At 62.9% G+C, this 24594-nt stretch overlaps 3 protein-coding genes across 6 annotated transcripts; 2 read left to right on the top strand and 1 right to left on the bottom strand.

The window, feature by feature from the left end:
- Positions 1-306: 306 nt before the first annotated feature.
- Positions 307-7691, top strand: ASPHD2 (aspartate beta-hydroxylase domain containing 2). Of its 3 annotated transcripts, none has more exons than XM_059713328.1 (5): positions 307-418; positions 1892-1951; positions 3395-4503; positions 5759-5872; positions 6248-7691. In XM_059713328.1, exons 3-5 carry the CDS (start codon positions 3627-3629, stop codon positions 6355-6357), a joined length of 1101 nt encoding a protein of 366 aa, XP_059569311.1. In that variant the 5' UTR covers positions 307-418; positions 1892-1951; positions 3395-3626; the 3' UTR covers positions 6358-7691. The 3 variants fall into 3 exon arrangements, with proteins under 3 accessions (XP_059569311.1, XP_019352255.1, XP_006261821.2); XM_019496710.2 differs by lacking the exon at positions 307-418 and adding an exon at positions 1474-1568; XM_006261759.4 differs by lacking the exon at positions 307-418 and having other exon boundaries at positions 1699-1955.
- Positions 7692-8215: 524 nt separating this feature from the next.
- HPS4 (HPS4 biogenesis of lysosomal organelles complex 3 subunit 2) lies at positions 8216-20994 on the bottom strand. 2 transcript variants are annotated; one of them, XM_019496712.2, is made up of 14 exons: positions 20957-20994; positions 20195-20573; positions 18398-18488; positions 17882-18025; positions 17232-17339; positions 16945-17061; positions 16704-16798; positions 15002-15074; positions 14009-14045; positions 13609-13705; positions 11749-12631; positions 10391-10520; positions 9591-9699; positions 8216-8978 (listed from the first exon to the last, which is right to left on the bottom strand). In XM_019496712.2, the coding sequence occupies exons 2-14, from the start codon at positions 20233-20235 to the stop codon at positions 8807-8809; spliced, it is 2097 nt and encodes a 698-aa protein (XP_019352257.2). In that variant the 5' UTR covers positions 20236-20573; positions 20957-20994; the 3' UTR covers positions 8216-8806. The 2 variants fall into 2 exon arrangements, with proteins under 2 accessions (XP_019352257.2, XP_006261822.3); XM_006261760.4 differs by having other exon boundaries at positions 20891-20974.
- Positions 20995-21101: 107 nt separating this feature from the next.
- Positions 21102-24348, top strand: SRRD (SRR1 domain containing). Its single transcript, XM_006261767.4, has 7 exons — positions 21102-21343; positions 21438-21478; positions 21557-21705; positions 21782-21880; positions 22047-22201; positions 23528-23573; positions 23874-24348. The coding sequence occupies exons 1-7, from the start codon at positions 21246-21248 to the stop codon at positions 24102-24104; spliced, it is 819 nt and encodes a 272-aa protein (XP_006261829.2). The 5' UTR covers positions 21102-21245; the 3' UTR covers positions 24105-24348.
- Positions 24349-24594: the final 246 nt, after the last annotated feature.

The raw sequence follows: 24594 nt of genomic DNA, 5'->3' as shown, positions 1-24594 counted from the left end.
GGCGAAGGCTGCACGAGGACTATTTCTGGACCGTCAGCGCGGGCGTGACAGGCGCCCACCTGGGCTGCGTCAGCCGCCAGCCTTGCCCCCTGGCCCCCGCGCAGCCCCTTCCCAGGCCGGGGGGCCATGCGTGCAAGCCGGGAAGCCCTGGGGCATCCTCCCCGCAGGTGCTCGGGCCGGGGGGGTCCCGGGGGCCGCAGTCCAGCCCAGCCCGGGCCGGAGGAGGAGGTGCCGGGCCCGAGCCCCTCCCGCTCGGGGCTGCTGGGACTTGTGGTCCGCGCTGCCGGCTGCATCGCTGGAGCCGGAGCCGGGCGCACGGAGCATCCCTGCCCGCATCCCTCCCGGCGCGCGGAGCATCCCCCTGCATCCCTCCCTGCATCCCCGCGAGCATCCTGCGTGCCCGCCGCCGCAGCAGCAGGTTGGTACCCGGCGGCCGGGGGATGCGGCCGGCTGGGCGGTGCGGGACCAGCTCCAGCCCTTTGCGCAGCGCCCAGCTGGGGGGATGCGAGGCCGGGCGGGCATGGCGGGGACCCCGGCACGGCTGCCGGGGGTGCTGGGCCCCAGGCCGCTGCGTGGGGGCCGCCCCGGGCCCCCGGCCCCTGGGCCAGCCCGGCCCCTCGCCCTGCCTGGCAGCCCGGTGCTAACTTTCTGCAGCATCTCGTTATGTAACGCCCGGCTGCACGCCTGCCTGCCTGGCTGCACCGGGGCCTGGGCGCAGCGTGGAGAAGGAGCCCTTTTCGGGCCGCCCGCGCAGCCCTTCCAGCCAGCGCGGTCCGCCCGGGCCTGGCCCGTCGCTGCAACGGGAGCTGAGGGATCGGAGGGCGTCACTTCGGCAAAATCCCTCGTGGAAAATGATGCTGAGCCTCTGCCCCTCGCGCCTGGTTTCTCCACGTGCAGCTCTCGGGCCTGTTTCGGGGCATGGCGGAGGGCAGGGGGCTACTGCTGGGTGTTTCACACGCGTGTCTGGCCCCGTGTGATCCCGATCCCTGGGGGCAACAGCAGGGAGATGCACCCACCCGTGCAACTAGCCGGGATCCCCTTCCTTCAAGCCTCCACGAGAGCCACGCACGGCCCCGCACGCTCTTGTGTCCAGCACTGCCCGTCTCACCAGGGCACGGGCAGGCAGTAGAGAGCATGCCAGCGCCTTGCCCATCCAAGCCGACAAGGCAGGCCTCTGTTTATCGAGGCTCCCAGTGTCTCTAGGAGGTGTGAGACGGGCCCTGGAGATGCTGGGGACTTTGCAGGAGGGGTGCAGCGAGGAGGAAGTCAGTGTTGCAACCAGGCTTCTTCTGGAAGTGCCTCCTTTCCCGCCTGGTGCGGGAGGGGCCTTCCCCGGCCTGCCAGGGCCCTGCGCCAGGGGAGAAGCAGTCCTAGTTAGGAAACCCTCGTTGCTTTTAAATCACCGCCCTTCACCCCCCCACCGCAAGCTGCAGAGCCCCGGGGAGGAGCACAGAAGGGCTCGGGCGCCTGCCGTGCTTCAGGTCCCAGCCGTGCAGAGCCTCCCCGGGCACCAGCGCCTGCAGACTGCGTCGCTCTGGCCTTCTCCAGCCCTTTCCCCCTCGAGGCTGGTACGGACGATGCTACATGAGATGCAGCTCTTCGCGGGCGTCTCTGGAGAGGATGCATGGACCACCACGCGCTCTGCCCACGTGCAGGGGCTGCACGGCCCATTGCAGCCGAGCGGGGCAGCTGGGCTCCGCTCCGTTCCCGTCAGGAGCAGGCCCCTGGGTTGGGAAGCCCTCGTTTCCCTTCTGCACTTCTCGCCGCCTCCTCCCCTCCGGCTCCAGGAAGAGAAACCGGAGCCAGGCAGGGCCCCGGAGAGAGAAGGAAGTCGGGGAAGCTCGGCGGAGAGAGAACACGCCTTCAATTCCCCTTCCTGTTTTTCTTTCAGGTGCTCGCAAAAGAGCTTGAGGCGGCGACGGAGCGGAGCGGCCGTCTGGACTGGAGCGATGTAGGTATTGGCATGACAGGCAGCATTGCTTTGTTGAAGTCCAGATGCACAACCCACCCCCCGCTCATGCTGATAGTGCGAAGGGCTCTGGCTTTCCAAAGAGGCACCTGGGAGCTTTCCAGCCTGCGTGCACGGCCCTCGGGCCCCCGTTCCTCCGGCTGCTGGAAGGGCAGGGACGAGGGTGGAGGAGGCACAGAGGGGATGAGCACCGGGGGCCTGGCAGGAGACCTGGACGCAGGGGGAGGCGCGTCGCAGCCTGGGGGAGCAGAGAGTCCCAGGCCAGGGGTGTTTGGGGGTGAGCACCAAGCGTGAGCCAGACCCGGACACGAAAGCGATGCCAGAAGCAGGCGTGCGGAGAACGGGGGCAGGACGTAGCGGGTCTCAGAAATGGCCACAGGGTTTAAGTCACGCTCCTGGAGCCTGGCGGGCTCCGTTCCTCGCCCCCAGCAGGCAGGCAGCTCCTGAGACCCGGGATGGAAAGTGCGGGAGCCACGCGTCTTCCCGCCCAGCTGCAATGGAGGCGGGGCCAGGACGGGCTCTGCAGTAGGGCACTGGTTCCTCCTCGGGCCAGGCCAGCCTGCTCCCATCCCTGTTTCCCCCAGCCTCGGGTGGCCCCCGCTTCTCTGGCACCGCCCTTTTTGCTACGGACCTCGGAGCTGGCTTGCCACCTCCCAGCTCCTGTTCTCAGCCACTGCCCAAGCCCCATTGCCCGGTCGCTGCCTGGTCCCCGGAGGGAGAGGAGTTGCAGAGCATCTGGGTCAGAGCAGAGCCAGGCACCTGCTTCCAGACGAGCCTGATAAGAGTCTTCTCCGGGGAGTGACATGGCCCCTGCCTTGCCCAAGTCCTCTCTCGGTGCTGGGAGGAGAGGGGTGGAGAAAGGAGGGCCCGGTGCCCGGGGGGAATAGGGCACTAGTCTTCCCCTCCAGCAAAGACTCAAGAGGCCAGGCCTGCTCTGCTCAGAAGAGAGGTACTTGAGAGGGGAGAAGGCTTATAAACTACTCAACAGTGAAGAGAAAATTTGGGGGTTTGTGATAGACTCGCTCAGCAGACAAGAACGAGGGGTCACAGCGCGACATGCGTTTAAAATGGACACGAGGACTTTTTTTTTTTGCACCCAGCGTGGCATTGAAGGGTGGGACCCGCGGCCACCAGATCCAAACAGGGACGGGGCACGTGCTGGCAGGAAAGTCACTACGGAGCTGGGAGCGAGGGGCACGGAGAACTTCCTAGGCCCTAAATGCTGGAGGCTGCAAGGCGGAGAGGAACGGGGTTGTGGGGGAAACCCTGCTCAGACCCAGCCGCCGCTCTCTGCGGCTCGACACCGGAGCAAGACGGAGCCAGGGTCTTGCCTAGTCCGCAGCTGCTCCGAGCGCCTGGGCCACGCTTCCCCCGGGAGCTCAGAGCAGAAAGCCCCTAACGCCCTCCACCTTCTTGTCCTTCCAGAACCGGCTCCGAGCGCCACGTGCCAGCATGAGCGACCGCGCGGCACGGGCAGGGAGCCCGCAGCTGACGCCCTGCTAAGAGGAGCCCGCGCCGCCAACGCCACGCTCCGACATGTAGATGCAAAGACGAAGCCGTCGCCGCTCCCCCATGCCGCGTGGCAGAGCCCGCCGGGCCCAGGCGCGAGGATGCTTTCGCGTGGCCAGCCCTCCCCGCCTCGCCCCTACTGACCTGCATGGTGTGGGTGTCCCTGAGGACTGACCGCCTGGCCCCTCTGCACGCCTCTCGCCGCCGCTTGCCCACCATGTCTCTGGAGTGGCTGACGGCCTGGAGCTGGTCACTGGACGGGCTGCGGGACTGCATCGCGGCCGCCATCCAGTCGGTGCGGGACTGCGACGCCACGGCGCTGGCCACGGTGGCCTGCCTGCTGGTGCTGTTCGTATGGTACTGCTACCACGTGGGGCGGGAGCAGCCCCGCGCCTACGGCACGGTCAACGCGCTGATCCAGAGCGCCGACGCCAACGGGCTGCAGAACGGGTACGTGTACTGCCACTCGCCCGAGTGCGTGCGCTGCACGCCCAGTGACGGCCTTAACCAGAAACTCTATCACAACCTGCAGGAATATGCCAAGCGCTATTCTTGGGCCGGCATGGGCAGGATTCACAAGGGCATCCGCGACCAGGGCCGCTACCTGAGCAGCCGGCCCTCCATCCAGAAGCCTGAAGTCTTCTTCCTGCCGGACTTGCCCACCATGCCCTACTTCTCGCGGGAGGCGCAGAAGCATGACGTGGAGCTGCTGGAGCGCAACTTCCAGACCATCCTGTGCGAGTTCGAGACCCTCTACAAAGCCTTCTCCAACTGCAGCCTCCCGCAGGGCTGGAAAATGAACAGCACGCCCAGCGGGGAGTGGTTCACCTTTTACCTGGTGAACCAGGGCCTGTGCGTGCCCCGGAACTGCAGGAAATGCCCACGGACGTACCGTTTGCTTGGGAGCCTCCGCACCTGCATTGGCAACAACGTCTTTGGCAACGCATGCATCTCCGTGCTCAGCCCCGGCACCGTCATCGCCGAGCACTACGGGCCCACCAACATCCGCATCCGGTGCCACCTCGGTACGTAGCCGCCGGCGCGGCCCGGCTGCCTGGTGGGGTCAGAGGGTTTGGAGACCGTCTCGGGAGCGGGCAGCAGTCCCATCGCGGTCTGGACCGTGGCGGGCAGCGAGGGAGGCAGGGCAGGGTCTGGTTTACGGGAGTGCAACTGCAGCAGTTTAGGTCTCCGGACCCCCGTGCCAAAGTTAGGACTCCCTGGCTGAGGGGGCACAGCCGGCCCGGAGAGGTTGGGATGGACGGCAGGGGCTCGTGGAGAGACGTAGCCCGGGTCTCAGAGCTGAGCCTGGCCTTGGGGAATGGGAAAGAGGGTGGGAGTCCCGCTCCCTGCTGCTGGCCCGTGTGCAGCCGGCGCGTGCAACCGGGATGGGGGGAGATGCCCGCGTGCACAGATGGCTGGGCTCCTGAACGCGCAGCGCTGGCGCCGGGGGGCCCTGCTGGCAAACACGGCGCACATGTGTTCAGACTCGGGCTGTGATGTGCCTCGGGGAGATGCTGGGACACCGGCTCCGGAGCTGGTTGCAGGTGCCACGGGGCCCTGGGGAGAGAGCAAGCGTGGCTCGCTACCCCCTTCCCCATCTCGTCCATGAGAGGGGAAACCCTTTGCTTCCTCGTGCCTTTAACTCCCTCTCGGCCCCTCACTTAAAGCCCTCTGGACTTTAAGGCCTGGGTCCTCCCTGCTGCCGGGGACCTGCTGTCAGAGCTGGTCCTGTCCCACTGGACTGGCCACACACAGCCCCGATGCCGGGGACAAGCCTGGCAGGAGCGCGGCAGCACGTCCCGCACATCGCTGGTGGGAGCCAGGTGCATGTCTCACAGCCCTTGGGAGCGGGCACGCCAGCCCTGCTGCAGCAGCTGGGCCCGGGGGTGATGGCGAGGGGGGTTTGGGGGCAATGGCAGGGTCTCCATGGCTCTGGCACATCCCATTTGATGCAGCCTCTGCCTCGCCGGGGTTTCACCACGGGGGACTTGGCAGCTGTTGCTGTGCCAGGCACCAAGCTTGGGAGGGTGAAGGCGCAGGTCACTGCTGCCTCTCCCAGCTTTACAGCCCACCACGGGGAGGAAAGCACTGGGGACCGGCTCCAGACACGTGCCCTGGGCTTTGCACGTAGGGCAGGGCCAAGGCAACGTGGTGCATGGGGCAGAGCTTCCTCCGAACTGCCCTGGGAGTGGTGCAGAGGCTGGGGCCCCGGGCCCATGGGGGTTGGGAAGGTCCCCCTGCTCCCTGCCCTGATGCCCGTGCTTTCCTACTTACCGGCAGGTCTGAAGACGCCCAGCGGCTGCGAGCTGGTGGTGGGCGGTGAGCCCCAGTGCTGGGCCGAGGGCCGGTGCCTGCTGTTCGACGACTCCTTCCTGCACACGGCCTTCCACGAAGGTGAGCGCCGAGCTGCCCGCGCCTTCTCCATCCCGTGGCAGCGAGCACCGGGGACCTGCTCCTGGGCGCAGAGCTCCCGTGGGCGGCCGCACCCATCCATGCAGCGCCACGGCATCGCTGCCCCTTCCTCCCCGGCGGTCCCGAGCACCGTGGTGCTGGGAGCGCGGCGCTGCAGCAAGACCTGGGTTGCATGGACAGTCGAGTTCAGCTCAGGCTCCCAGTGCCGGCAGCAGCCGCCCCGGTGCCCTTGTGCCCCAGCCCTTGGGGGATGCTTTCACCTGCCCAGCTGCCGGCGTCCTCGTGGGTGCCTGCGGCACGATGCAGGCGCACGGTGCCCATCCAGGCTCCTTACCCCTGCCTCTCCTTCCCCTGCAGGTCCCCCGGAGGAGGGCCCCCGCGTGGTCTTCATGGTGGACCTGTGGCACCCGAACGTGGCGGCCGCCGAGCGCCAAGCCCTCGACTTCATCTTTGCGCCGGGACGATGATGGCGCCGCCGGGCTGGCAGGGGGGTGCGGGCGGGCGGGCAGGGCCACGCGCAGCCTCCCGGGAAGCTTCCTCATAGCACACGCCGCGTCGGGTCCCCCTCACCCCTGCTCCGGGCTCGTCCCACACGCATCGCCTCGCGGTCTCTCTTCCTCCCCATCCCGGTCGGCTCCAGGGACCCCTCTCCGCTGCGCCCGCGCACCCCCCGCCCCCGACTCCATGACTAGACGCCGTGCTGCTGTAGTATGTGTCATGTTGCTACCGTGTTTTGCCGTGTTCAGAATTAGAGTAACCGAAACCAAGGGTGTTCGTTCGAATGTAACCGTGTGCCGTGTCTTGTGGTCCTCGGCGACAAACCGGAACCGCAGCCCCCGCGATCCGCTCGCCTGCCACGCCGCGTCCCGGTGCCTCGTGGGGCCGTGCAGACCTGTGGCAAAAGGGGCCGTGTTTCGCAGGCTCCGGCCTGGCTCTTTGCAACCTTTCCCTCCTGCCTGTAAATAGCACGAGAAGGCTCCACCGCCCCAGACAGAAGGGAGAGCCGGGTGCCGTCTGCCTCGGCGAAGCTCACTGGCATGCGGGCTACCAAAAACCAGATGCCCTCTCTTGTGCCCTGTGGCCACAAGCAGCAGTGATGCAGCTAAAGACTTCCGGCCATTTGCCTAGGCCTCCTCTTTGCATCTGTGCTCAGTCCTGGGCTGGGATCCACCCAGCAGCCGGCACGTCCTCAGGCAGGGGTGGGCTGAAGTGCCCAGCACCTGCTTTGAGGGACGAGGGCTGGGCTGCTGTGGGGTTTGCAGCCGTCAGACTGGCCAGAGAAGGCAGATGAGGGGAGATGCCTGAAGAGCAAGGGGCTGAGAACAAGCTGGAGCTGTGCAGCATGACAGGAGCAACCTCTTCCGCCTACCTGCAAGCGTCCCGGCCCCCAGCTGGCAGCATGCTGGCTTTGGAGCGCAGCCAGGTGCCTGTGCCACTTGGCACAGAGCTGTCAGGTTCGTACCGCATCATGCTGGGAACCTGGTACGTCACCTGCAGACCAGCCTGGCCAGGACACAGCCACCGGAGTTGGAGGGGGTGGAAAGATGCCGGGGAGCGGCTGGAGCGGTGTGCAAGGGAGCTGGTGCAGGGTTTTCAGCAAGGAGACTGTAAGGCTGAGGGCTCAGATCCGGCTGCAGGGTTTTTATACCTAACTCTTGTACAATAACTCCTGACGTGCGGGACCCCCGCCCAGCTGGACTCCTTTGGGCGAGGCCTCCGGATGAAGCAGCGGTCACCCTCTGCAGCGTGCAGGCCAGTGGCCAGGAGAGGCTCTTAATAAACTGTTGTGCTAGAAACTGGATGGGGCTGTGCCTCCGTGCGTCCTCCTTCCCTGTCGGCCTAGGCAGCTCGTGGCAGAGCTGGGGATGGGTCCGTGCTCTGCAGCCCAGCTCGGGCATGCTGGGACTTCCATTGCATCGAGGGGGTGGGAAGGGGGTCACCCCCCAAAACAGGGGCTGGACATATCTGGGGCTCTCGAGGGAAAGCAGAGAGCCCCAAATACCCGGCCCCAAGGTGCTGCCTGGCCCCAGGGCTGAGCGGAGACCGCAGGCTGGTTTCCCCCAGCAAAGACCAGTGCCTGGAGCAACAGCCCCAGGGTAAGACAGGGCAGGGGTCGGGGGGAGGATCTGTCTGCACCTCCAGCAGTCCTGGGGAGCTAGGGCCTGCCCGTGATCTGCTCCCCAGCCACCCCAAGGACCACATCCCTGAGGCCAACACCTCGTCACCATGCTCAGAACAGGAGCAGACACGTGGAGGTGCCACGGCCCGGTGCCCAGCCCTGCCACCCCAGGCGAGAGGTCCCGTAGGAACACAAGCGACAGGGGCTGCCTGGATGAGCCGCGAGGACTCTGCTTTATTGCTCACCCGGTGGCACACAAGGAGGCAGCCATCCACTCGCGTGGCCTGCTCCCAGGACGGCCGTGCTGCCCTGCTCCGATAAGACTCCTGAAGGCACAGGAAGGGGCGAGCAGGCTGGGTCAGGAGCCACGAAGACAGGCCTGGCTGGCCACTGCGCTCTTGGCCTTTTCTGCACACACAGCACCCCTGAGCTCAGGATAGGAACGCGCGGAAGGAGGGACTAGGGCACCTCCATCAGCAGCAATGGGGGGCACAGCCAGGAAGAAGCCCTGGGGGCAGGTCTGCTTCTGCACCCTGCCTGGGCTGGGAGCGTACAAGGCACTGCTTGACAGGGATCACCCCTGTGGATTAAGAGGCAGAAACAAGTTCAAGGCACAGGACTCCTGGCATGGACCAGACACCCGGCAGCTCAAGGCCGGCACGCAGCTGTCTGGATCCCCCAGGCAGCAGGGAGCAGTCAGTGCGGGCAAAGGCCCCCAGTGTCTCTCTGTCTCTCCACCCGTGGAGCTGAGCCCACAGCACGAGAGTCTGTGTCCTTGTAGGCCGGGTGAGCACAGCTCAGAGCAGATTGACGCCGTGCTTCAGCAGCTTCTGCTTGGCCTTGCCCGGCAGGCTGAAGGCGCTGTCGTGCGGGTTGGGGGCGCCCGAGTTGCGCGGCGGGACGCCCAGCTGCTGGAAGTAGGTCTCGTGGACAGGGCTGCGGCAGGCGTAGACGGCCGTGCAAGCGTTCCTGGGGGGGCAGCGGACGGCAGAGTCAGGGCACCGGGAGCTGCAAACCCCAGGGAGCAGGCAGCTGGTCCGTGTGGGACAGCGACTAGGAGTCCCCAGGGCACGTGGGAAAGGGGGAGCTGGTTGACGTGGCCCAGCAGCTGGACAGGGCGGGGGTCACCATCTTGTACTCAGGGGGGCCAGGTCCCCCCCTTCCCAGCATGAACCACCCCCCAGGCCGCTGAGGCTCAGACCTGCCCAGGCCGGCAGCTGTGTGGGGCAGGCAGGACCCCGCGATGCGGGGCAGGGGCGGGGTGGGGGCTGCGGTTGCGGCAGCGATAAGACCATCACGCCTGGCGTGCGGGGATGGAGTCTGCCTGTTTCCAACCCAACGCGGCGTGCGGGAAAACAAGCCCACGTCGCTAGCTCCAGCGCCTCTGGCTCCGAGCCAAGGCACAAGTCTATTAGGAACAGCTCTATTTAAAGCTGCGTCTTCAAGCCGTATGGCGCCAGGAGCTGGCAGCACTCGAGCTGCGTCTTCATCCCGAGCCCTGGTGCCTGCACCTTCCACCCTCTCCGCGGGAGACAGACGGACAGGCGACCCCCTCCCGCCCTCCCGTGGGGCCGACCGTACCTGACGATCATCTCAGACGCGGCCGGGAGCTGAGCGAAGTCCGCGTGGATCAGGCTCGTGGCTCGCAGGAAGTGCTGGTCCTGTGCGCCCGCCGCTGGCGGCAGGTTCCCTGCAGGGACAAGGGGATGCAGTGAGGGAGCTGACCACATTCAGGGGCCTGTCCCAGGAAGGGTGCTGGTTCCTGCCTCCAGCCAGAGGTTTGGGGAGCAGTGACCACAACCTGCATGCTGGTGAAGATGTGATCCCAGGGTAGGGTGGGGGGTCTACGAGGTGCTCAGGTGGGTCAGTCCCCAGGAGGCTGGGGGAGGAGAGAAGTGGCCCGAGACAGGGTTACTTAGAGGCATTGGGGTCTGTCCCTCTGGCTTCCCATATAGGAGCAGAGAGGGTGCCTGGTTGGCACTGGCAGGCATCTGTGGGGCTGCCAGGAGATGTCAGGAAGGACCGGAACGAGAAGAGCCTGGAACCTGGCCCAGTCCCTGTCTCTGCTCCCAGCAGGAGCAGAGCTGTGGGGGCTGGGAGGGGAGCTGCTAGAGCAGGACACAGCCTGGGGAAGGGGCAGAGCCCCCCTTCCACAGGACACATGACAGCGGGCGCCGTCCTGGTGTCTTGGCGACACCAGGCACCATCCTGCTCTGGACTATCCCAGCCCGGCCCTTGCACTAGGCTCAGGGTAAGATCGGGATGGACGAGGCCTCGGGGACAGGGCCAGCTCCTCTGCAGGGGCAGCCGGGCCACCAAGCGTGCTGTAGGCGAACGCCTGGAGCCCGAGCCGTGAGGGAGGGAGACGTTTGGGCACCTACCCGCCAGCACGTTCTGGACGCAGTCATAGTGGGTGAAGCTGTAGGTGGCTTTGGTGGCGGCAGAGTCCCTGGGCCAAGTCTCCTTCAGATGAACCTCGAGGCCATTCAGGGAAGCCAGACTGCTGCGATACTGCGAACGGCACAACCCGGACCGGCGTGAGCCCTGGGGAACCTGGGCAGTGCCTGCCAGCGAGGGTCCCGGAGCCTCGCACACCCAAGCCCGGCAGCTCTGCTGCCCCCATGCACGGCGGCAAGACTGTGCTGCTTGGCACCAGCCCGGGGACCAGCGCGCCTGGCCCACACTGGCATTGGCAAGGGGATTTCTGTCCCAGCACCATGCTGAAGGATGCTGCAGAGGGCCGTGCTGCCTGGGAGAAGCGGGGGCGGGAGAGATCTCTGGCCTGTCAAGAGCTAGGAGGATTAGCTGGATGATCCCCCAGGCTGTCTCTGTTCCTTCCTCTGCTGCAGACACCAGGCAGCTCTAGCTGTGCGCAGGAGACGCCCCCAGCCCTGGACCCTGCTGCCCTAGGGCAGAGCATCCTTCTTGTGGGGGGCCAAGACCTCCAGCTGGGCAGAGACAGGGGCACCCTCCCCCCCCCAGGGACCTGTTGCCCCTGCGGGAAAACCCTCCTCCCTCCTCATGGAGCCGCAGCCCAGCTCAGAGCCATCTTACGCGGGCACAGATGCGCCCACCCTTGCAGGCGGGTGCTCTCACGTGTGGTCCAGGGATGGGGGCAGTGCGGGTGCTGCAGCTGAGCCCCCCAGCTCATCCGCCCATCCACCCGCCAGCGAGGAAAACGAGGCTGTTGCCATGGCGACTGGCATAGCTGCCAGGCTGGAGGGCTGTGCTAGGAGTGCCGTGAGCAGGTTTGCCTGTCGCGCCCCACGGCCGAGCAGAGCCCACAGCCGTGCTGCTGGGCTCCTGGGACCGGCCCCTGCGGGTCCCTCTTGCCTGGGGCGGGGGCTGCCAGGCACTCATGCTCGGTTTGACAGAGCTGGTCTCCAGGCTCGAGTCCTTGGCAGAGACTGGCAAGGTGGGAGGGGGCTCTCAGTCACCTGGTGGGGCAGCTGCCTCGTGACCCTGTCAGCCTGCTCGTCCCGCAGGAGCCCTGGGCCAGGCCCGTGCATTCGGCAAGGGGCTGCGGGGAAGACTTGGCTGTGACAGCAGGGTGCTCTTGCCCCAGGGGCTGCTGCTTCACCTGCATGGCTCAGCCACAGGCTCAGTGAGGAGCCAGCCAGAGGGCTGCCAAAGCTCCCGGCTCCAGGGGCAGGGAGTCCAGGGCTACAGCCACTGCCCCTGCGAGACAGGCCTGCAACAGGGCACACACATGCAAAAAAGCATCGCACACGGCACTCACCACTTCCTCAATGGCGCCCGTGTTGGCCTCAAGCTGCTCCTCAGCCAGCAGCACCAGCGCCAGCCCTTTGATGCTGTGGACGTACAGGACCATCTTGACCAGTGCAGCCGGCTTGGCTGGGCAGCCTGTGGGGTCAGCAGAGCTGGTCGCCCTGCTCCTCGGGGAGCTTGCGCCCTCCACCACCGTCTCATACAGCTCCACAGTACCAGGCCCCTGGCTCCCACCATGGTCTCCTGCGGGCAGCTGCTGCTCTGAGCCTTCAGCGCTGGGTGCAGGGTCAGACAGAGACGGCTCATTGCTGGGCGCTCCGTCTCCTACCCGAGGGAGTCTGCCATGGCTGGTGGTCCCCTGGGAGTGCGGCTGGCTCCAGCTGCTGCTGCTCAGCTCTTTGGACGTGCCACCCGTGGCGAAGCTGCCGCTGGCTGCGTGGCACTGGTGCAGGAGGCAGCGCTCAGCCTCAGGGGTCGTCCCCAACACGGTCACGTTCTGATGCTCCCTGCCCTGGGCACGAGGGGCTGCAGAGTCCATGAGCGCAGAGGAGGCATCTGTATCTCGAGCGTGCTCTGCTGCAGAGTGTCCAGAGTCTCCTGGCAGGGTTCCCTGCTCGCCTGGTGAGGCAGCGGCAGCATCCCCAGCTGCAGAACTTTCTTCAGGGCTCCAGCTGCTCAGAGGTCCAGGGTGAATATCCCCTGCGTTGGCTGGTGGCTCTGGGAAGCCATTGGGGGAAGCAGAGTCTGGGATGCTGACAGCCACACCTGCTCCAGGCGGGTCCCAGGCTGCTTCCCTCACTGAGGTGCTGGCCAGGGTCTCCTTGATGCCCGTGGGATCTGAGAAGGCCTGTGAGTGAGGGGCAGCCTTGGCACTTGCTGGAGACACGGGCAAACTAAGAGGGTAGAAGGAACATGAGGGCAAGCGCTTAGTAGCAGCCACTGTGGGTCCCAAGGGCTGGGGATGCCTGGGCGAAGGAGCAGTGCCTGCCACCTGCTCACTGGCTGGTGCCTCCCGGGACAGGGAGAGGGACCCTGGGGTCTTGCAGGCTGCTTCTGCCTCTAAGCCAGGCAGCCCTGAGAGCTTCCCCTGTGCGGCCCAGCACACCCCTCTCCCCTGCAGTGCTGCCTGCCTACACTCACAGCCCAACATAAAAACTGCCACTGACTGGGTCGACCCCTTGCTCGGTCTCCCGTGTCACACGGGGGCAGAGAGCGGAGGCTGCAAGGGAGAGTGACAGAGTCTGACCAGGATTTCCCATTCCTCTCTCCCTTGCAGCCTCCAGTATTTGGGGTCTAGGCAGTTCTGATGCAGAGAGCCCCTCGCTCCCATGCTCGATAGCTACTGCTACCCCTTTCCTTCAAGAAAGTGTTCAGCCCCTTTGTGAATCTGGCTAAACTCTCCACTTCCGCCATGTCTGGTGGCCACGTGCTCCACACTTTAAGTCCACACTGGGTGAAAAAGAACACCCTGGTGTTTGTTTTAAACTCACTACCTGCTTGTTTCATGCTGTGACCCCTCGTTCTTGTCTGGTGAGAGTGAGTCAATAATAAATCCTGGGTGATTTTCTCTTTCCCATTTAGTAGTCTGTAAACCCCACTCCCATCCCCACTCAAGCGTTTTTCTGAAGAGATGGCATGGCAGCCTCATACACACCGTGGTGACCCGAGAGGGCAGTACACAGTGGTGCTGGACCCGTGCCGTAGGGAGCAGTAGCCCAGGTTGGAGCTGGTTCCAGGGAGTAGATCCATTCAATTTGAACTGTCCAAACTGACACGTACCGGGTGATTTCTGCCCCTTGAACTCCCTGCCCAGACTGTCCTTAGGGAGGATGGCAAGCCCTGGGCCCTGCCTCAGGGCTTCGCTCCCTACCTGGTCATCCACTCCACTGGGAAGTCCCACAGCGTGGCAGATTCTTCCTCTGTCAGGAAAACTGGGAGCAGGCAGACGCCTGGAGGCAATGGAGGATCTACAAGAACAATGCAGGATAGTGACCTGAGAGAAGAAATGGCCCCGTGTGCCAGCAGGCAGGGCAGGGCTGATGCTAGATGCTGTGGGAGTGGGAGATGGGGCTCCTGGGGGAAGCATCACCCCGGCTCTCCCAAGACCCCTTGCCCACAGGGGACCGGGGCAACTATACCCAGCAGCTGTGCCTGCCTCAGCAGGGGCAGCAGTGGGAGCCTCTGGGTATCAGCTGCCTGGGAGTCCAGGCAGCCTCCCCATGTGCTCCTGGAGGGACCTTGCTACTCCAGCTGCGAGCAACAGTGCTTACCGTGTTCCTGCAGCACATCCCCACTGCCGTGTCCGCTCTGCAAGCAAAGCAGAGAGCGAGTCAACATGGTTCTTCAATGAGACACATGTTAGTGGCTCAAGCCAGTGCCCACCAGAGTTGCTGCTATCGGGGGCCAGGCTCCTAGTGGGCACTGGACCTGCCCTTGAGGCAGGGCTGTGGGGAGCTTGTTCACAGTAGGAGCAACTCAGGCTGCCAAGATTAATGAACCTGCTTCCTCCTGCAACACACTTCAGGGCAGATGCACAGGATGCTGTCTCTTCCCCCAGCAGAGTACCAGGGCCAGATGGAGACCAGCAAGCAGAGCCTCTGAAAATCCCTGTTGTTTGGGAAGAGAGGCTGAAGCTGTGATTTTAAGCAGTCCCACGCAACTAGGGAAGGCTACGCAGCAGAAAATACCATGCTTGAGTGCAGACTGAATCATAACAGCTACTCAGATGTGAGAACTAGGACACTCATTGCAGGAGGCATCCCACTGACCCAGTGCATCTTTGTGCACCCAGCCCTGGTCCATCCAGGGTAAATTTGGCCACAGGGCTGTTCCCAGACAGAGGCACTGTAAGAAGAGCAGTTGCATCCACACTCAGCGTTTTGCCCTGCTCACGTAGCAAGACGGTTGGAAATCCCAGGAATCAAGCACCGTTTTCCCCTTAACATGAGCAGGAGGCAATCCAGACCCTTACAGGCTGCTAACCACCAGCTGTGAGCAGAAAAGTTAATTCGGTTTAACTCTAAACTAATCCTACCGGCCCCGACAGGCTGAAGGGAATTCAACAGCTAGAGGACGGACAAGGAAACAAGCTCCCAGGGCAGCAGCCCTGACTTGACTCTCACGGGCTCCGCTGACTTTGAGTTATTTCAGCCATGGAAGCGTTTACCGCTGGCTGCAGGAATGGGCCCCAATCTACCAGTGAGGACTGGGGCCTGGGAGGGGCAATGCCTCCAAGTGCAGCTGCACGCTGGTTTGCCACATACCTTCTCTGCTGGCTCAGCTCCCTGGTGAAGCACCTTGGCAGCGACGGGAGGGGGAAGCTGGGTGCTCACAATCCTTGCAGGAGAGAACAGACACAGGCAGCCGTGAGCAGAGGGGCTTGCCAAGGCACAGCTGCCTGCTCTCGCTGTTGCAACAGATGATTACAGCAGACAGGCAACGGCACCCCTCGGCCTCCGCTGCCAGCCCTGTTCAGAGCACAACTCTGGATTCTGCTGGGCCGTTGCAGACCCAGGGAGTCCCCGAGAGGTTCAATCACACACATCTTGCTTGGGACTGGCCAGGAGGTAAGTGCACAGTGCTTGGGGCAGACTGGAGTAGCTGTAGCCCTTTTGTCACCCAGGTGGCCAGCCCCAAACTCCACTCCAGTGCCAACAGCCACTGCCCAGCTGAATCCAAGGGGCTCTGAACTGAACCATGGAGCAGAGTCAAAACCTAGCAAGAAGGTTTTGAGCCTGAACTCTGTGCATAAGCTTGGCACATCTCCCAGGCAGCAGCAACAGGTCTCATCTGAGCCAGGGGAACCAAAGCCCCCCAGAACATCTTGCACAGCCCCCTGGCCCTTGCAGTTTGCTAGCAGCGCTGCTTCAGGACAGGGAGGCCTCAGAGCTGAAAGAGCACTGGGGAAGGGTGGGCAGAGCACCCCATGTGCTTCCAAAACCCTCCGTCCTCTGGCCTGCTGCACTCGTGGCTTCATCACACCAAGGGCCTGCCGGACCCCAGCAAGGAAGGCTCCCAGAGGAAGCAGTGGGGCAGCCTTGTCAGCACATGGCCTTCTTTGTCCCTGGACGACTCCCGGCTGGGGCTCCGTGCTGCTGGCACACAGATCCTTTCTGGCTGAAGGGAGCTCAAGCTTCCTGCGAGGAGGCTGGCTCCTTTCCCCTACAGCTGTTCCAGCCTGTGTGGAACGTGCCACTGGCCAGCAAGCTAGGCATTCAATCAAGCACTTGTTATTGGCAAGACAGGGGACAGGACACTACCGGTACATTGTAACCCGATGTAGGAGGCTTTCCAATTAGTGCTTGGCAGCCCCAGGATACACCACCCGGGGTAAGGAAGCAGCTGCAGCACTGAAGACAGCAGCAGCCACCACCACCAAGCTGTCAGCAGTCACTGCAGGGGCTGAGCCCCGGGCAACTAGAGCCAGCAGGCAAAAGGCATGCAGCATGCAATATTCATGCTATAGCTAGTCCTAGGTCACAGAGGCAGAGAGTCTGGGGAGCCAGGACACCTGGCTGCATCACTGCTAGCCTACTTAGTTGCCATCCCAGTACGTGTTTAGAGGCCGGCTGGGCATGGGGGAAAAGACCCTGCCCTGAAGAGCTCAGGCATTAAAAATAGCGACCTCAGGGGCTGTTCTGAAGAGCCACCAGCCCAGCTCCCAGTCCCCACTGGCTCTGTATGGCAGCTGGATGCCTACAGGTAATTCCAGCCAGGAAAGTCTGCCACTCCTGGGATGACAACCAGCACGGCATACCTAGTTCTGTGGTTCCTGACACTCTTTGGCGCTGTGCAGTTTGTGTCTCAGGTGCCCCCTGCCCTTGCCCCACAGAGGAAAAGCTGCTCTGCTGCTGCCACCGCTCTGGTAAAGCGGCATTGCCCTGAGCAGCTCAGGGTGGGGTTTCTGCAGCTGGCTGGCTAGAGAGCAGACAGGCACGGGGCCTCCACAAGCCCCTGCATACTCACAGACCCTTGTAGAGGATGCAGCCAGCCAGGACATGACGGCAGCGCTGGCAGGTCTGTAAGATGAGGGCCGCCTTCAGCAGCAGCAGGGGGTCCACCTGAGTGCAAAATGCAGAGGGTGGCAGTTAACCCATGGCACCAGCCAGAGGCGAGAGCTCACTGAAATGCACCTGTGCAACAGGGGGACGCCAGCTCCCTGGGTGAGGGGGCTCCGTGGCTGGATGTCAGGAGCCTGGGGAGTCACCTTGGTTTTGTCCAAGTGCCAGAGGGAATTGAAGATCCTGTGCAGGTCACTAGTGTTCTTCTGAATGTGATCGATGTACTGGTCCCACTGCTTGCTCAGCTTTTCCTGAGAAAAAGCCTGGGGACCAGAGGCAGCCTGTTAGACACCGTGTGGCAAGAGTCTAGTCTACACACGATCTGGTTACGTGCAGTCCCTTAGATCAGTCTCTCTCTTCCCTACACAGCCCAAGAAGACAGGCCAGGGCTACACATGACTCCAGATGAGAAGCACACACTCTCAGCACTCACTGTGTAAGCCTGGCGCACGGGGCCGTTGTAGAACTGGAAAAGTCCGATCAGGTGATCCAGAAAGTGGTTGCAGCTGATGTCAGGGAGCTCAACAGCACAGCCCAGCACCTGCAGGGCAAAGGCCGGCACAGAGAGCAGTCACTGCAGCAGCTGGGAAGAGCAAGTGAGCTATCACCCCTGTCCAGCCCGCAGTGAGGGAACCCCTGCAAGTAGCCCTGGGTGGCCACATGACAGCTGCCTGTTTGCCAGCCTATGGAAAAGCCAGCCTGGAAGGTGAGAGGGGCATGAAGGCCATGGTAGTTCAGGCAGGTGCAATCAGGGCCAGAAACCCAAAGGCCCACTGGACCCGTTCCCCTCCTGTTTCAGACTCCTGGCACTCCAGCTAAATATTGTGATGGCTGAGAGCATGCTTCCAGAGTGCACATGCAGGGGCTGAATTCACAGATCACAGGCCAGAGAAGGGGTCCCTTCGTAATGGAAAGGCCTGCTGGAGAGCTCTGCTACAGAGAAGAGGCAGCCCAGCGGATGAGGGGCACTGGTATAACCCTGGCGGTGTGGAGCTTTCTGAAAGCCCCTTGGGACGATTTGACAGCTGACACTCGTTCACACCAGGCCGGCTCCTCGCACAGCACTGGGCCTCCTGAACTCACCCAGAGGTACTCGCCGTCCAGCCGCACGGCGAACTTGAGCTTTCTGAGCCGAATGAGCCTGGGGGGAACACCTGAAATCTCCACCATGCAGCGCACGACACCCGCGATCTGCCCACACAGCAGCTCCTGCTGGTCGAGGAGAGTCTGGCGAGGGAGGAGGCAAGAGGCGTTATTGCTGGTGCTCTGGAGGAACGGGGAAGCACCGCCTGCACCACCCCCACCCGACCCGCAGCACCGGTGCACGGCAGCTCAGCTTTTCATTACAGCCACTGAGACCAAAGCCCTGCATAGAAACATGGAAAATGGGCCAACTCTCCTTGCTCTCCGCTCATTCTCACCCCCGGTGCAGAGGCCTACGCCCCTGCCACACAACTGAGCATTGCAGAAAAGTGCTGCTGTTCCACGACTGGAGCAGCAAGAAAGCAGCAGAAGGTGGCACCACGAGATGGGAACAGGCATAAACCGTGCTGCCACGCACAGTTCCACAAAGAGGCTCTAAGTATGATCGGAGGTTACCTGAGAAGGATAAAAATAGCAAATGCCAGCTCTGGTGCGATCCTCTTCTTCCTTAACCTTGGAGCCATCGTAAAGGAAAAAGTAATTCCACCTGCAAAAGCCAAGCAATGGCAGGATGACGACAGATCTGCTGGTCCTAACTAAGCGGGACCAGTCCAGTCCACGCCCCCCCACCCCTACAGCCGCCACCACCCCGCTCCCTCGACAAGTTCTGCTTTGTAAAGACGCAACACAAAAACGCCTACCGGGCCCAAGAAAGGGAGACAGGCATTGCTCTCACAGCTGCCGCACCAGCTGAGCTGAGAGACAGGAGCAGGGTGGAGAAAGCAGCAAAGGATACTAAGTTCTGCCAACTTTGGGCGTTCCAGTCAGACGCTGGCAAGGCTACAGTTACGAGAGGAGGAGGGAGGCTCAGTCAGATGATCTGTTCTCCCAGTCTGACTGTAGGGAGCCCGTCTCACTGCTTAGGAAAAACTCAAGTGCGGCCCCTCAGACCCAGTCCTTGTGCGAAGCGCACGCTTCTCCCTGGAGGCGGGCCAGGGTTTGAGGGCTTTGGGCTTACAGCTGTGGGAACTCATGGATTTCCTAGCAGCCTTTTTTTCTGGAGGGGGTAGGTTACCTTCGCAAGCTCCGGGCACAACAGGCCCCGAGGTCAGAGCCCCGGCGATGATGATAAAAATGCCCGGTTTAGAAAGAGCCCGCAGCCCAGCTCGAAAGGGGAAGGTTGAGCACGCAGCGTCTGCGGCAGCCAAGAGCAGGGGATTAAATCCGGTCTCTCGGAGCGTGTCTGAACGCGCCTGGAATGTTTCACCCGTCCCGCAGGAAAGGCATTAAGGCATCGCTTGAACGATCAGGGGATCTGCATCGCATTCCTGACTGCCGCTGACTCCCTGGGAACGCCGGTAATCTCCCCCCGTCTCAGCAATGCTTTTTGCTGCCGGAGCTCGAAGCATTCAGATCATAGACTCACAGCAGCCGGGTCGGAAGGGACCTTGTAGATCTTCAGGTCTGACCCCTGCCTGGGCAGGAGGGAAGCTGGGCTCCAGTGACCCCAGCCAGGTAGGCATCGAGCCGCTTCTTAAAGCCCCCCAGGGTAGGAGCCAGCACCACTTCCCTTGGAAGTCAGTCCCAGATCCTAGCTGCCCTGACTGTGAAGTAGTTCCTACGGATGTCTAATCTGAACCTGCTCTCCAACAACTTGTGGCCGTTATTCCTTGTTATCCCGGGGGGCGCTCGGGGAAACAAGGTCTCCCCCAAACACTTCAGGTCCCCCTTAGTGAGTTTGTAGACGGTCACAAGGTCCCCCCTCAGCCTTCGCTTGTGGAGGCTGAACAGGTTCGGGTCCCGTCGCCTCTCAGTGTAGGGTCTGCCCTGCTGCCCCCGGATCCTGCCCCGATGGTCTGCTGGTGAGCAAGCGTGCCTATAAACAAGCGTGCACAGCTCTAACGGAAACCAAGGTCCCTCGTGCCGCCCCCCCCGAGCAACGCAGACGGCGTCTGTGCAGCTGCTAACCTCCACCAGCACCCGTGCGAGCCGGCCTGCTGTGCAAAAACACACGTTACACAGCACACACCCGCTACGAGGAGGCGCCCACACGCGTGCAAGCCCTTCGGGGCCCGGAACGCCTTTCTGACGTGTCGTCACGACCCTGGGCCCGCTGTGATTTCGGTGTCTCACAACCGCTCCTGCCGCCGCAGCAATACAGCACAGCACAGCACAGCACGTAGGATCTTCCTGGACGCCAGAAAGCCCAATAAACCCCCCTGCGACGCGTGAGCCTTGAGGAGAGCTACTCACCACGCGCCCGGGTTCGGCTGCGACAGGACGGAGTCGGCCATTTATGTCAGTCTCCGAAGCATGCCTCCTCGCTCTCACCAGCGCGGCCTCCTCCCAAACGAGGCCTGGCCCCCGCACATGTTCTTCACGCTCGCCGCCGTCTCACGAGCCAACCAAAGCAGACGCGCCGGCCGGTCGTGCTCGCTCTCCCCGCGAAGGCGCCGATCCCGATCCCGATCCCCGCGGCGCTCCTCCCTGCTCGCCGCGAAGACCCTGCGCGCCATGTATGTGCGTTGGCTGCCGCGTGAAGCCTGGGAGGGGCTGCGGATCGCCCCTGCTCCTCGTTCAGAGCCGGGCGGTTTCTCGCGGTTTCCGTAGCCGGCGGCGTCGCTTCCCGGCGCTGGAAGGGAGGAGCGCGGGAAGCGTTAGGGCGCCCGGCACGTGACTGGGAGCAGCTGACAGAACAAGCCCGCTACTGACATGGCCGCACGCCCGCCCCGCCGCGCTGGCGAGGGGGGAGCGCGGCTAGGGGCGGGGTGCGAAGGATGGACCCCCCCAACACGCCCCCCCGCTCGCCCGCCCAAGGGCAACGTCAGGCCGGACCCCAGAGCAGCTGCCCCTCGGGGGGGGGGAGGGGGGCAGCGGTCAGGGGGTCCCAGCGCCCACATTAGGAGACCCCCTGGGCCCACCTCCCGCACCTCTCCGCCTCCCCCGCACCTTTAACCCCCTCCCCGCCACGCCCGAGCGCGGCGGCGGCCGGCCCCGCTGCCCACCCGCACCCACTTCCGGGGTCGGCGCCCGGAGGAGTCACATGACAGCAGCAGCACGTGACTCCTCCCCCCCACTCCCTCCCTCCCTCCTGCTCCCTACGGGGGCCGCGGGCGGACAATCGCTCCTGACTCCACCCTACGGGGGCCGCGGGCGGACAAGAACGCGTGAGCCTCCTGCGCGACTTCTCCTACGGGGGCCGCGGGGGGACAATCGCTCCTGACCCCCTCCCTACGGGCGCCGTGTGGGTTCAATCCCTCCTGCCCGCTCCATACGGGGCCCGCGAGGGGACACCCGTCGTGCGATGGAGGCGCGAAGGCGGCGGCGGCGGCGGCGGGAGGCGGAGGAGCCGAGCCCGGCCGAGCGCGCGGCGGCGCTGCAGCGGCGCTTGCTCGAGGCCCGGTGAGCCCCCCTCACCTTTGACCCCGCTGTCACCCCTGGGTGGCGCACCATGACTCCTCCATGACTCCGTGCTTCTGTTCCATCCCCCCCCCAGGGACGCGCTGCGCGGCGAGGCCGCTTGGGAACACCTGCGGGGTAAGGCGGGGGGTGGGTGGGGGACGGACGCTGGGGGTTGCCTTGCCCCGCCTGGCCTCACGCTCTCGCCCCCCACAGCGGCAGTGGGCACGGCGCTGGGCGGGCGCGGGGCGCAGGCCGAGGAGCCCCCCCCGCGCTGCGTGTGCTACGGGCTGGGCAGCGTGGCGGCATGCGCGGCCGCGCGGCCCCAACTGGCGCTGCTGCTGCTGCTGCTGGACGAGCTGCAGGTGAGCGCCACGGGACCGGGACCGGGACCGGGGGGGACGCGGGACACGTGCGCCTTGCCCACCCGGCCTCCCCTAGGTGCCCCGCGAGCGCTGCCGCGTCTTCGACCCCGTCTTCTCCGCGCTGGACGTGGCCGTGCTGGCCGAGCTGGGCCTGGCGGTCGTGTCCGAGAACGAGGTGAGCCCCGCTCCTGCTCCCGCTCCCCTGGGTGGGGTTCGAAGGTCGGACGGGTTTTGCCGTCCTCGAGGGGGTCGCGGGATGCAACGCTGCTCGTTTGCTGGGGCGGGATTTGAGCCCCCGCACGAGGTCCCTCCCTGCCCTAACGTCCCCGAAATCTGCGCAGGAGGGGAAGCACCCCGCGGGCGACGGCACCACCCTCTTCTACATGATCCACTGCGGGAAGGCGTTGTATAACAACCTGCTGTGGAGCAACTGGTCGGTGGCGGCGCTGTCCAAAATCATCATCGTCGGGAACAGCTTCCGGGGCATTGAAGAGAGGTGGGTAGGTGGCGGAGGAGAGGACGTTCTCCTGCCGTCCCCGAAGGCCGTGCCCGCACCCGCTTCTCAAGCGCTCGGAGACGGGGACACGGGCTCTTTTCATTCAGCGCCAAACGAAAAGGAGCGTTTCGTTTGGCGCGTGCGAACGAACGAGCGCGACTCGCAGGGACGTTGGCGCTGTGACGAGAGCGGGGCCGAGGCAAGCTCTCGCCCTCCGCGAGCGGGTGTCTCCGAGGTCCGTTTTCCTCCGGCGGTGCCAATCTGTGACCGGAAGCAGAACCAGAAGGGTGGAGTTACGAGACGTTTTTTAGCCACGCGAGGGTCTGCGGCTGGCGGGAACAGCGCCCGTAGCTGGGGCAGCACCGCTCTGCTCGTGAAAGCGGCCCCCGGGGTGTAAATCGGGGTGGCGGCCTATAAGTATGGAAGGGAGCGCACCAGGATCTGGGAGAGCGTTTGTTCGGGGCACCCCAAGGGAAGACGAGGACAACCTGTTTTTGGCTGCATATTAAGAGAAACTTCTTTACCGTCCGAGTCTCGAGTGTGGAATAGGCTCCCTGCAGAAGTGGTGCAAGCACCTCGTCCGGATACCTTTTAAGATGCCCATCTTGCTGGGATCATTTGACCGCAGCTGATTTCCTGCCCCGTGGGCAGAGGGCTGGACCCGATGATCTTGCGAGGTCCGTTCCAGCCCTCACGTCTATGAAATCAAAACTGGCTGGTTGCTGGGAGCCTCTCAAGGGCAGCAGAGAATTAGATATTTGTTGTTACTATTATTACCCTGCTCTTGCCAGCCGGGATGCGCTCCCTGTCCAGATGCTGTTGGCCTCGGGAAGCTTTTGCATGAGCCGCTCCGACTGGCAGTCAGCCCTGGGTTCTGAGTATCTCCAGGTTTAGTTTCTAAAGCAGTGCCCCCAGCCTGCACCGTATGGCAGGTTTGCAGTGCAACTCGGTGCGCTTCCTCTACGTGCGCTGCTGCGAGCCGCCTTGCAAGAATTCCCTTTGTTCGAGTGGGTTAGAAACAAGGTTGGAGTTAAGTGCTTGAAAGGTACGCCACCCACCGGCCAGCTGCATTTTGCAGGCGCTGAATTAAGCAGCGAGGCTGACACTCATCTAAATCTAAGCCCAACGCCAAGGATTTAAAACTGTCATCTTGTGCTTTCCTTGGAACACTTTTGAGGCTGGCACGGATTCAGCCTTATACACATTGTCTTACTTCCTTCTGTTGTTCACATATTTGGCCATGTGCTCTTTACTGCTCTATTTGGGGAAATGCCACAGTACTTCAAGTGATTTTGGGTCCTAAAGTTGGCGTCGTTTTCTCTTTAGGTTGCTGTCGAGAATATTAGAGAGAGATTATTCCTACATAGCAAAGGTATGGCTTCCTACTTCATAAACACATCTAGTCTAGTGCATTCGGTGGGGAACCTCGAAGCTACTAGATACCGATGGGGAACAAAATCAGGGGGCAGTAGTTTCGTGGCAGACAGCAATGCCTCCGACTGGAGTCAGCTGATGTATTTGCTGGACAAAACTCTCCAGACAGGGCATCATTCTGGCTTGATGCTCCTGTTTGTTAAATAAAATAAAATAAATTCTCATTTCCATTATGTTTTGCCCCAAGGTGGAAACGAATTTCTCTTGTAGCTCATGGCACTCTATTTACTATTTACAGGTTTTAAAAGGAACAGAAGAAATTCCACTTCCCACTCACCCTCAGTATGCAGATGTATTCAATGACACTTCTGTTCACTGGTTCCCTTTACCCAAACTCGAGGAGCTCCCGAGCGACACCTGGCTGTTCCAGGAAGAGCCAACATACCAGGAGTGTGAGGACCTCGAGATCATCCGGAAGCAGGACAAAGGGAGCATTTTAAGGTCAACCCAGAATGAAGTGGAGTCTTAACAGTTCTGTGGCTTGGTGCCGTTTTACAGGGCGACATTCATCTTCTCTTTTATTAACGTATGTTACGTTGATGCCTGACACTGTGGACCTCAGCTGTTGGCTGGCTTGACATGGCCAGCTAGAAACCTTGAAGGCAGCGGTGCCTGCAAACAGGGGTAAATGGGACACACTTTGTCTAATAGTGTGAAAATGACACCTTGGCTGATGCCATTTGTAACGACAGTAAACTCGGTTTTGTACTAAACACCATTGTCCTGCGATTTAGAAAGTAGTGGTATGTGCAGAATCAGCCACTTCCTGTGCTGTAGCACCCACTCTCCCTAATCGCCCCGGAACAATGCAGAGCTTATGCTGGTCTTTTGGGTAGTTATTCCCAAATAAGCATGGACAGATTTTGAGCCTTTACAGGGGAAGAGGGGATATTACAATTTGAGAGACTTCCATCTGCCATTCAAACCAGGGGCTCTGGAGGCTTTATGCTGTAGGGGAC

Source organism: Alligator mississippiensis, chromosome 10, assembly GCF_030867095.1.
Source record: "Alligator mississippiensis isolate rAllMis1 chromosome 10, rAllMis1, whole genome shotgun sequence".
NCBI classification, from domain to species: domain Eukaryota; kingdom Metazoa; phylum Chordata; order Crocodylia; family Alligatoridae; genus Alligator; species Alligator mississippiensis.
Note: the sequence above shows the minus strand (reverse complement) of the source record. Positions and strands in the feature narration are given on the sequence as shown.

Bases quoted from the DNA above. Each gene is read 5' to 3' on its own strand.
- SRRD (XM_006261767.4), top strand. From the start codon at position 21,246: ATGGAGGCGCGAAGGCGGCGGCGGCGGCGGCGGGAGGCGGAGGAGCCG. The intron at 21,479-21,556 runs GTAAGGCGGGGG...CGCCCCCCACAG, and splicing joins CGCTTGGGAACACCTGCGGG to CGGCAGTGGGCACGGCGCTG. The intron at 21,881-22,046 runs GTGAGCCCCGCT...AAATCTGCGCAG, and splicing joins CGGTCGTGTCCGAGAACGAG to GAGGGGAAGCACCCCGCGGG.
- ASPHD2 (XM_059713328.1), top strand. From the start codon at position 3,627: ATGGTGTGGGTGTCCCTGAGGACTGACCGCCTGGCCCCTCTGCACGCC. The intron at 4,504-5,758 runs GTACGTAGCCGC...ACTTACCGGCAG, and splicing joins CCGCATCCGGTGCCACCTCG to GTCTGAAGACGCCCAGCGGC. The intron at 5,873-6,247 runs GTGAGCGCCGAG...CTTCCCCTGCAG, and splicing joins GCACACGGCCTTCCACGAAG to GTCCCCCGGAGGAGGGCCCC.
- HPS4 (XM_019496712.2), bottom strand. From the start codon at position 20,235: ATGGCCGACTCCGTCCTGTCGCAGCCGAACCCGGGCGCGTG. The intron at 17,340-17,881 runs GTGAGTTCAGGA...TTTGCCCTGCAG, and splicing joins TGGACGGCGAGTACCTCTGG to GTGCTGGGCTGTGCTGTTGA. The intron at 14,046-15,001 runs GTATGTGGCAAA...CTTTGCTTGCAG, and splicing joins GAGCTGAGCCAGCAGAGAAG to AGCGGACACGGCAGTGGGGA.